Source organism: Micromesistius poutassou (assembly GCF_964030765.1).
Source record: "Micromesistius poutassou genome assembly, chromosome: 24".
Classification (NCBI taxonomy): Eukaryota; Metazoa; Chordata; class Actinopteri; order Gadiformes; family Gadidae; genus Micromesistius; species Micromesistius poutassou.
Genome location: NC_140294.1, coordinates 607636 through 619155, shown reverse-complemented (window position 1 = coordinate 619155; position 11520 = coordinate 607636). Strand labels below are relative to the sequence as shown.

Below are 11520 nucleotides of genomic sequence, written 5' to 3'. Positions count from 1 at the left end.
AGGTGTGAGTGTGATTAGCAGTTAAAAGCCATTTTGAAAATCTGCCTCTTCTGACATCACAAGTGGGCGCGTCCACCTAGATGTACGCTGGATAGATCCGTCTACCAGCCTACCCGGTGGACTGTAGCAAACGTTGCTCATCTCTCCGTCACACGTCTAGGTGGACACGCCCACTTGTGATGTCAGAAGAGGCCGATTTTCAAAACGGCTTGTAACGGCTAATCACACTCACACCTGGTGGTATAATATGTTATGTTTTCAGAAAGTGAGAATCGGAGAAGGGCTCCGTCAAATGTCATTCGCTTTAGAAGAAGAGGTTTTAAAGATATGTTATTGGATTAATTATTGAACAAAAAGCTGCCTGCTTTAAATCTGTTGCCCAATCAGAAAATAAACAATTTTCGCCCAAGTGGCAGGGCATAAAGGCTCAAATATGGTTCCACGTCGACGCAACCGCAAGGGCCTGACGCGCGCCTCCCAAAAAGTGTAACCTTGCGTCGAGGCGATGCAGCAGCTAGGGCTGCGATTGGTTCCGCTCACTAAAACCCGACGCAGAACCCAAACCGGTCTGCGTGGTCCTTGCGTTGCGTCGACGTGGAACCCTAACTGAGCCTTAACTCAACCTTCACCCCACACGTCCCGCTGCTCCAGACCCTCCCGGCGTGCATCTCCCCACGGACGCACAGACCCCCCCCCCTCCTCCTCCCCCCGTCCTCACATGGGACAGAGCTTGACGCTGTCCGCGCTGCTGCTGAACTGTCCCAGGGCAAAGTCCATGCCCACGCCCACGCCCACGCCCACCCCGAACGCCGCGTACAGCGGGCGGGTGAAGTTGGCGCGGAAGGTGTGCAGGTGGCTCATGCCGTCCGCCACGCTGTAGAAGCCCAGCGTGCCCGCCACCGGGTCCAGGAAGACGCCGACGCGCGGCGAGTATCCCACGGCGATGTCCCGCCTCTCGTTGTCGTGCATGGCCACGCAGCGCGTGTCCGACAGCTCCAGGCTCCAGGACCGGGCGTTGTAGCCCAGGCCGGCTTGGCCGTCGCCGCCCTTGCGGGCCAGCGAGCCGTAGGCCACGCCCACCGAGGAGCCCCGCCCCCGCCACTCCACCTCCCAGTAGCTGCGGCCGGCGCCGGCCAGCGGGCCGCGGCTCAGCGCCTGGGTCCAGCCGTCGAAGCGCTGCGGCGAGTCGGCGGCGCCGGGCGCGGCGGCCACCTGCAGGGTGGCCTTGGTGTCGCCGTCGGAGAGCGCCAGCCGCCGGTGCGCCGTGTCGGGGTCGAGGGTCAGCTGGACGGCGTCTAAAGGGAGGAGTGGGCAATCGTCAGGAATGTCTTCTCTCTGTGCTTTTTTAAAGTGACTGGGTTTTTATAGAGGGACCACCCCCCCCCCCCCCCCCCCGCCCACTATCAAAATGTAAACAATGTGCTCTTGCCGACTTTTGGCAGAGCTTTTTATTCATTTCGGGGAGGGGCTATGATGCTGCTCAGGGTTTCGCTCACTGGCACAAGCCACTCGCTATAATCAGGTTTGAAAGGGCTGTACCCAGATTACCTGGTGACCCAAATCAGCCAATATCAGGTAATTCATGCAGTAGCATGCGTTTTACCCAAGTTTTTAGAATTATGGACCATGATCAACCCGCAGCCCTACTAAGTAACCTACTACATGACTTTCCATCTACATGTTGCTTTAGGACTTGGTTCCCTTTTGTGTGTGTGTGTGTGTGTGTGTGCGGGCGCTCTTACACTGAAGGAACTCCTCCCTGCCTCTGGGTTCAGGCGCCTGGATGCTGTCCAGGTTGATCTCCCTCACTGTCGTGGAGAGGAGCAACAAGATGTCCGTTACCATGGGAACAACATCCCCCCCACACCCCAGGTGATTCGTATTTGTGTTCAAGACGCATTGGATAGCGAATGTGGGGAAAATAAATGTATCTCGATCTACCGTGTACATTTCATGATCACACACGCATGCACGCACGCACGCACGCACGCACACACACACACACACACACACACACACACACACACACACACACACACACACACACACACACTAGGGTGTCCATCTCATCTAACCTGTTTGTCGTTGCTAGAAAAAGGAGCACCCTGTCTAAACCTTATTATAAGACATCCATGCCATTTAGTTAACCACATGAACACATTGACATCTCAAACGCTGCTTCCTGGAGATGAAACACAGCAGCGGCGCCCCCGTGTGGCCGGGAAGGAGAATTGCAACACATTTCCTTTAACTGCCTTAACTGCCTAGGATGGGGTGTCCAATTGAGTCCCTCCATTTTGGGTGAAATGATAAGAGCACATTAGAATGAAGGAAAATGAAGGCTTACATGCTGGGAACACTGAGCCGTCATTCGGCATGAAGTCTGGGGACGGTGAATCCAAGAACAGTGCGGGGTTAACTGAGAACGGGAAGAGAGAAGGAAAACTTGAACAACTTTTCATTATGTCTTTGTCATGAAATAAGAACCAGACACTAGCTGACAAAAATATATTTTTTTTTTACATGATACATTTCTAAAATAACCTTTTGAGTGGTACATTAACTCATCTTTTAACCACTTGTATACTGATAACAGGGAACACATCACCCAGACCTCGGGTGGCGTTAAAAATCACATGGAATACTTAAAATCTTAAAATCGGTTGCTTCACCTTCTGTTGGCGTTTCAGACAGAGTGCCGATTCCCCCTGTGAAGAAGATCAAGGTGCCAACAGTTAAGCACAGCAACAAATATCCATACTGTCATACGATGCCATTTAAAACAGACTCCACGGAATTGTCGGCCAAATAAAAAGGGATTTGTGTCATGTTGCGTTATGCTCAAACCATCTCTGAATAAAACCGATAACATCTAGTAGCCGGTCAAACGGAAAACATACCTAAAACCACATGAGTTCTGATTCTGCCGGTGTGGTTGAGATGCCTCAGAGACAGGCCTTGGGTCATTTGAACTAAATACCACTAATTATGGCTGTCAATTCTAAAAATAGAACAGACAGCCAATTGGCTGCTGGCTACTGAACACATGTCATTTGTATGTTCTTTCTCTACCAGAACTTTTCAGATGGCTGACATCAAATGAGAACACGTTTTCAATTGAGCTCGGTGTCCTCGTATACTGAGGTAGTTTGAGGTCCAGGTCTCACATGGGTTTCCTCCTCTGATTGATGGGCCGCTGCGACCGGGGGCCGGAGGGGTCGCGTCCTGCACAGGTGTGGCCTGAGCGGTACCACGGCGAGCGGAGCGGAAGAGGCTGCTGATGGAGGACATCCGGCTGAAGGCTGAGAAGAAGAAGAGGAGGCGAGGCAAGAACGGGACAGAATATTACGTATTTTTATATATTCCACCTTCGGCGCGATTAGACCATACTTAACCTTCTGACCACGACTAGAAGCAGAGGAGACCATGTTTGAAAAGCACTGAATTACCTTTTCAGACTAATGTCATAAATCAGTGAGCTAACATTGTAAACCACTGTGCTCACGTCGAGGAATCACTGAACTAACAAAGAAACAAAATGATAATAAACAATTTACAATTGGTAAACTTACATAAATAGTCAATGAACTGTCTTAACCATCAGTGAACTATCAGAAGAAATCTCTGAATTTTCCATCAAAATGTCAAAGGACCACCATCAGAAAGCATTGAATAAGCATACAGAAATCACTGAACTGCCATCAGAAATCACTGAATTGATATGAATAATCACTGAATTGACCATCATCACTGAACTAACATTGAGACAAAAAAAAAGACACAGAGCTACCATCGAGAAAGCACTGACTGATCAGCCAGAATAACACTGAACTGAACATTGAAAAATCATCTCGCTGAACATCGAAACAACGCCAATAAACGAACGAATCAACCAGTGAACGACTTGACACCGTACATCCAGTGATGGCCTGGGCCGGGGTGGGTGCCCGGGTGGGTGCCTGGGTGGGTGCCGCCGGGGTGGGTGCTGGGGCGACGGCGGCGGCCTGGCGTGGGGGGTCCACCTGGGCCGGGGACGTGGATTGGTTCTGACGGGAGGCGTTCCACTGGGACTCGGACCCGCGGCGGCTCAGGGTGGGGCTGGACCTGCCGTTGTTCTCCCTCGCTGGGGGGGGGGGGGGGGGGGTTGGGGGGGATGACATGGTTTGTTACAAGACACAGGATGAGGTCTGGGTAGTGGCTCGGGTGTTTGAGTCCCTAGTCGAAAGGTACTGGGTTTGATTCCCCTGTTGTCCGCTGCCTGACCATGTGGCGGCCTTGAGCACGACATCCTGACGTGTCTGGTAACTGACTGTGGCTCCAGGTACTTCTGGAACAGAGTCATGCACGGTACGAAGATATCGCTGAGCACCGCTGAAGAGCGCTTTCTGACCGATTCTGGTTTGTGGTTTCTGATCAAAGCCGAGTTAAGAGGTGTTCTGACCAATGGGGCGACGTCGAGGCGGGGCTTGTCATTCCAGACGGGAATTCATTGGCTGTGTGTGTGTGTCTATTTTTACCTGCTTCTAATCCCCGGTTCTCTCTCCTCGGTCCGTCCTGGGGTCTGGGGGAGCTTCCTGGAGGGAAACACACAGGGGAGTGAGTGAGTGAAGTTGATAGTGAGAGACTGAATGAGTCAGGGACTTTTTTAGTGAATTCATTTTTGAGTCAATAAATGTTTGTGTGAATAATGAGTGAAGATATATGTGAGTACATTTGCATGGTTAATTGTTCAGAGGTCACAGACAAACAGACAGACAGACACAAAGACAGACAGACAGACAGACAGACAGACAGATGCGTTACCTCGTGGTGGGTCCCTACCCCTCACATCTAATCCTAGGATGCAAAAAAAATTCATAAAAGGATATGTAAACACATGCAAAGTAAATACAACTATTAATTGAAAAACTCTCATGATATTGAGACACAACATTCAGCTCGGCAGCTAACTCAAGTGTCATTTGGGAGTTCAAAATGTCCGCCCACCTAGTCCTCTCCTGTCGGGCGTCCGGACCCCCACTGACACGCTCGGGGTGGTCGCTGAGAGACGAGCGGCGGGAAACACGTGGAAGAACGGGTTTAACGTTTAGTACGAGATAAACAATTAGCAGCGAAGCTAATGCAGAGCGTCACAATAGTGCAGCAGTAGTGGTGTACTTCTAGAAATCGATAGTAATCAAACCTGTTGGACGACTGGTTGCACTGCGGGCGCCCAGACCTGAGAACACTGGGGAGGAGACACGGGAAGAGTTGGTGAATGGATGAATGGATGAATGTGAGACTTCATTTCCTGGGCCTGGGGCCACAGCACTTTGGCCCTTCCCCCAGGGCCAGGAAATGGATGCTCACACAGAAATCACAACAACCAAACCAACAACCAAAAAAATTTAAATGAACAGTAACCATTGAATTCACAATTGGTGAACTTACATAAATAGTCAATGAACTATCCACACCAACAGTGAACTATCAGAAAAAATATCTAAACTTTCCATTAAAATGTCAAAGGACCATCATTAGAAAGCATTGAATAAGCATAAAGAAATCACTAAACTGCCATACACAATCACTGAATTTAACGTTAAGAAAATCAATCACTGAACTAACATTGATGAATCAATGCAAAAAATATAACTGAGCTACCATTGAGAAAGCATTGCCAAAATCGATCACAGAACTGGCATTCACACAGAACCACAGCTTTGAACCGCAGAAAGTGGTCAAAGGGCTTTCAGCACTCATAGTGGTTAGAAAATGTTACTTTATAAATACAGTTAATGAAGGGGTTACGTTTAACCATGGAGGGGTAAGAAAAGTGTTGGCTGCGTGCCAGCTGACCTCACATAGCACTCATTTAAACTGATCAAACACAACGATAACCCGTGTTATGTTTTGTGTGCGGTCATTTCAAATGTGTGTGTGTGTGTGTGTTTTTTTGCTTGAACTCTTTAATGTATGTGAAACCAAATACTCACATCTCAGAAAGCCTCCTTTTGCACCGCGGTTAGCTAGGGGACAAAGGGACAAGGGGTTGGACATCAGACACAACAACTTTGTCCCACACAGAAACAGCAATGCAACCAACATGAAGATGTGTTATTCTATTTCTTGAGTCAAATAATCCTCAGGTACTCACAGTTGCTTCCCTCCAGCGTGAACAGGCTTGTGTCGTTCACTGAAAGGAAGAATATATACGATACATGTTAGGCTACAATTAAGACCGCACAAGATCAGAAAACTAACTAATAATGTGTCACCTGAGACGGATCCGTTCAATATAATGGATATGGTTTATTGCGTGAATTGTGTGTGTGTGTGTGTGTGTGTGTGTGTGTGTGTGTGTGTGTGTGTGTGTGTGTGTGTGTGTGTGTGTGTGTGTGTGTGTGTGTGTGTGTGTGTGTGTGTGTGTGTGTGTGTGTGTGTGTGTGCGCATGTGTGTATCTGAGTGTGTGTGGTGTTTTTTATAATTGATAAGGTTTATTGTGTGTGTGTGCATGCCTGTGTGCCTGCGTGCCTGCATGGTTTGTGTGTGTGTGTGTGTGTGTGTGTGTGTGTGTGTGTGTGTTCCCCACCTTTCTTGGTGATCTTCCCCAGCTCCGCGTTGCACAGGTCCTCCACGTTCTCCTTGAGGTCCAGGATGGCCTCTCGCGCCGGGTCGAGGGAGGCCTCCAGGTTCACCAGCACGCCCGGCAGCTCCTCCAGCTCCAGGGGGCTGGCCAGCTCATCACACGTCTGGGGGGGGGAAACGTGGACCAACGTTACACACATCATGGAAGAGTAGAGTACTGTAGAGTATGGGGAGAGCGAGAGAGAGAAGCCTGGCCGTTCTCCTGTCAAACAGAACAGAACTGGAGGCCATTTAATGAGGTCCCCATAACACAACATCCCTCTACCTGGAGGTAGTGCATGAGGTCCCCATAAATCACCCTAACCCACTGAGCACATTCCCTCTACCTGGGGGTAGTGGATGTGGTCCCCATAAAGCACATTCCCTCTACCTGGGGGTAGTGGATGTGGTCCCCATAAAGCACATTCCCTCTACCTGGAGGTAGTGGATGTGGTCCCCATAAAGCACATTCCCTCTACCTGGGGGTAGTGGATGAGGTCCCCATAAAGCACATTCCCTCTACCTGGAGGTAGTGGATGAGGTCCCCATAAAGCACATTTTCCTTACCTGGAGGTAGTGGATGTGGTCCCCATAAAGCACATTCCCTCTACCTGGGGGTAGTGCATGTGGTCCCCATAAAGCACATTCCCTCTACCTGGGGGTAGTGGATGTGGTCCCCATAAAGCACATTCCCTCTACCTGGAGGTAGTGGATGTGGTCCCCATAAAGCACATTCCCTCTACCTAGAGGTAGTGGATGAAGTCCCCATTAAAGCACATTCCCTCTACCTAGAGGTAGTGGATGAGGTCCCCATAAAGCACATTCCCTTTACCTGGAGGTAGTGGATGAAGTCCCCATTAAAGCACATTCCCTTTACCTGGAGGTAGTGGATGAAGTCCCCATTAAAGCACACTCCCTTTACCTGGGGGTAGTGGATGTGGTCCCCATAAAGCACACTCCCTTTACCTGGAGGTAGTGGATGTGGTCCCCATAAAGCACATTCCCTTTACCTGGAGGTAGTGGATGAAGTCCCCATTAAAGCTCACTCCCTTTACCTGGAGGTAGTGGATGTGGTCCCCATAAAGCACACTCCCTTTACCTGGAGGTAGTGGATGTGGTCCCCATAAAGCACATTCCCTTTACCTGGAGGTAGTGGATGAAGTCCCCATTAAAGCTCACTCCCTTTACCTGGAGGTAGTGGATGTGGTCCCCATAAAGCACACTCCCTTTACCTGGAGGTAGTGGATGTGGTCCTCGCAGCGCACCAGATCCTTCATCTCCTCGGCGCGCCTCTTCCGCACCTTGACCTCCGCCGCCAGGCTGTCGGCCACCTCGCGGGCCTCCGCCATCTTGTCCAGCTCCGCCCGCTCCAGCATGGCCTCCACCAGCGTCTGCAGCCGCTCCACCGAGCAGCGCAGCTCCGAGAGCACCAGCTCCGCGTCGGTGCGCACCCGCTCCGCCGAATGCTACAGGGGAGGAGGTGGGGGTTTATCGAAGTGTTTGCGAGTTACCATTACTTTGATAAACTTAATTATTTTAAATGTTTTGCCTGTATGTATGTATGTATGTATGTATGTATGTATGTATGTATGTATGTATGTATTTATGGCAATTATGGCCCCCACTGCACTCCTGACCATCCCTGGAAGGAGGGATCCCCCACTCTGCATTCCTTCTCTAGATTTCTTCCTTTTGCTGATTAAGGGAGTTTTTTTTCTTGCCCGTGTGGGGGCTATGGTCAGGGGGGGGGGTCATAAATATACGGCCTGTTAAGCCCTTTGAGACTGTAATGGTGATTAAGGGCTATGAATTGAATTGTATTCGCATATTGTTATTGTTTGCATACCTTTATTACACTGCACTTTATTATTGTGAGCTGAATGCCTCATATACAATAATAAACAATTTGATGCTATGCATTTCCATAATAAACTAGATTGTGCTATACCATGACAAACCATATGCTATGCAATACCATAATAAACAGTATTATGCTATACCTTCATGATCTCCATCATTCTGGTTATCTCTTTCAGCTCCCTCTCTCGCTCCTGAAGTCTCTGCTGGTTCTCAGCCTGCAGCCCCGTCAGAACTTTCTGGAAAGGCACACAGGTACACAGTTCAATGTCAACAGTTGTCATGGTTCCATGTGAACAAATATATAAAAAGAAGGAGATGATATTCCCCACAATTTAAACCAAAACAGCAAACAAGGAAATGATAAGATCAATAAGGAATACAATTCCGTACAGTATGCCTAGAAAATAAATAATATGATGATGCTACTATTGTTACCATCCCCAACCTAATTCATATTTCAACCCTGGCCAATCAGGAGTGAGGTCCATCAATAAATGGAGCACACCTGTGCAACTCTCTCTCTGATCTTGCATGCAGGTTGCTGCCGCAGCCCCATTCCTTTGAGTTTTATAAGAGCCTTAGTTAAAATTGTAAACGGTAAGTGTTGGGAAGTAGGTTGCTAGGTAAGTTAGGTACCCTTGTCATTTTCCCAAATCGCCCTTTTTTTAGATAAGCAGAGTAGGCCTTTTGTTTGGTTTTCTGTTGAAGAGTTAGTGAATAGTTAGGCCTAGTTTTGTTATACTTGTTTCATTTGTTTGGCAACTTCCTTTCGGTCCCTTGTTCCCCCACAGGTTTGTTTTGAAGGCTCTGATATAAGTTTGTCTTTAGTTGTGTAAATAAAACTTGGTTTTGCAACCTTTACTTTGACTCCAGCAATAATACCCTGGATCCACCAAAGGGGACGTAACACACGCATGCACTATATTATATAGTAACTGGAGTGCACTGGAATTGAACGTTGTTGTTTTTTTGTTATAATCAAACTGAGGACCAATATGGGACATTCACTGAGTCTGTCAGCCCCATACATACATACACTGTACACAGATAAAACTAGTCGAAGGCGAGGTGGAGGAAGTGACGGGTGAAAACCAGTGGAATGCAGTCTGGAGTGGGGTTTTTTTTTTACACCGGGCGCTGCCCGCATGTCGGGGAAACACAATGGGAGCAGCACCTAGCACCAATGGGTGACTGATGACCCAGTGAAACCCATCAGAGGGCAGTATCAGCAGCAGACGGATTACAGCGCTGAGGCTGACGACTTTCTGAAGGTTGTTAGCATTCTAACCATGGGCTAGAAATAGAATAAAGATGGGTGTGTCAATATAGATGCGTAACTTCTGCTATGTGTGTGTGTGTGTGTGTGTGTGTGATACGTGCACAGCCACTTTCTGTGTTTGATAATGCTAGAATAAAACACTCATGGAGTTTGTGGCCTTTCCTTCAGCCCCAACTTGAAGGGTTATCGTTGAACACACACAAACAGGGAGAGTTTATAAAGGTTCATAATCACAGTCTCAAAAAACAGGTTCTGCCCATTTGACAGAGCACCGTCCGTCCCTTATTCTTTAAACAGAACAAGGAAGGGCAGGAACAGGAAATACTCTACTGACCAGGGACAGTAGTGTTGCAGCCTACTTGTCCCAGAAGCGCAAGAATATAATAAATATCAATGAGGTAGAGAGTATTCAATCATTGAAAAGCAAAAGCCAAGATTAAAAACATTTACCATCAGGTTACAATAACCAAATCCCACGACAGACATTGAAGTCACAAGTAGAAAAAAACAGCCATACAACCAATATACAAAATCTGGCGAACATGCCAAACCCTCAAAAAGATTGCAGGACAAACGCCTTCATTATTGTATATATAACACATTGCACTTTATTCTTAACTTTCCCTGTGCTTTCTTTTACTTATCTATTTTATTAGTTCATTTTTAGCGTACGACTATGTTTCAACGTGAAGCACTTTGAGTCTGCAGTCGTGCATGAAAAGTGCTTTACAAATCAAGTTGCCTTGCCTTGCTTTCCATCCCTTCAAACCCCCAGCTTCCCCCCTCCGCATTACAACATAACCCTCCCACTTCACAGTGCCCCCCCCCCCCCTTCCCCCCCTTTTACCTGCTTCTCCAGCCGCTCCACCTTGGTCGAGACGCACTCGTGGCCCTTGTGCAGGTTGCTGGTGCACAGCCAGCACACAAAGTGCAAGCAGGTCCGGCAGTAGAACTCCTGCAGGTACTTGTGCTCCGTGCAGATCTTCTGCGCCAGCTGGCCCGTGGGGCAGATCAGCTCGTGCTCCCGCATGGCCTTCTGGCTCTGGTGGTGCTTGAGGTGGCTCTCGCAGTACGAGCTCATGCACACCAGGCAGCTCTTCACCGCCGCGCGCTGCTTCTGCCCGGTGCACATGTCGCACGGCACGGCCGACGACGACAACACCCGCGGCCGGCGTCCCTTGGCCTTGCCGGCGTCGCCGGCGGCGGAGGAGGAGGAGGAGGTGGAGGAGGTGGAGCGGGTGCTGCGGATGGACGCCCGCTGCTCGGGTCCGAGCGCGACGCCCTTGCGCAGCTGCTCCACCGCCTCGGCCAGCATGGTGTTGCGCGAGAGGTGGGGCTTGGGGCTGAAGGCCTGCCGGCACTGCGGGCAGCTGTAGGTGCCCGCGGCGTCGGCCTTGCTCCAGTAGTCCGCGATGCAGCCCATGCAGTAGCTGTGGCCGCAGGGGATGGTGGCCGGGTCGTTGGGCAGCTCCAGGCAAACGGGGCAGTTGAACTGCTCCTCGGTCCATAGCTTGCCGCTCATGACTCCTGGGGGGCCGGGGGGGGGGGGGGGCGCGGGTGGGTGGGGGTGGGGGGGCGGTTTGGCGATTGGGGGGTGAGGGGTCGTCAAACTGGGGTCCGCGCGGAGGGCTGGAACGGTAGCTACAGAACTTCTACGTTAAAGATATTGGAAGAAGTTTTGTCCGAGCAGTAGGACATAGAGAGAGAGTCCTCCAGGGAGAGAGAGAGAGAGAGAGAGCGAGGGAGTGATTGGGACTCAGGTGAGGGCATGATG

At 49.7% G+C, this 11520-nt stretch overlaps 1 protein-coding gene across 1 annotated transcript; it reads right to left on the bottom strand.

The window, feature by feature from the left end:
* Positions 1-714: 714 nt before the first annotated feature.
* trim25l (tripartite motif containing 25, like) lies at positions 715-11268 on the bottom strand (the record flags this gene model as incomplete). Its single annotated transcript, XM_084488001.1, has 16 exons — positions 715-1295; positions 1743-1808; positions 2348-2419; positions 2673-2708; positions 3168-3302; positions 3917-4123; positions 4518-4574; positions 4804-4836; positions 4987-5040; positions 5183-5227; positions 5976-6008; positions 6137-6175; positions 6573-6732; positions 7840-8073; positions 8608-8703; positions 10594-11268. The coding sequence occupies 16 exons, from the start codon at positions 11266-11268 to the stop codon at positions 715-717; spliced, it is 2523 nt and encodes an 840-aa protein (XP_084344127.1).
* Between the last annotated feature and the right edge of the window lie 252 nt (positions 11269-11520).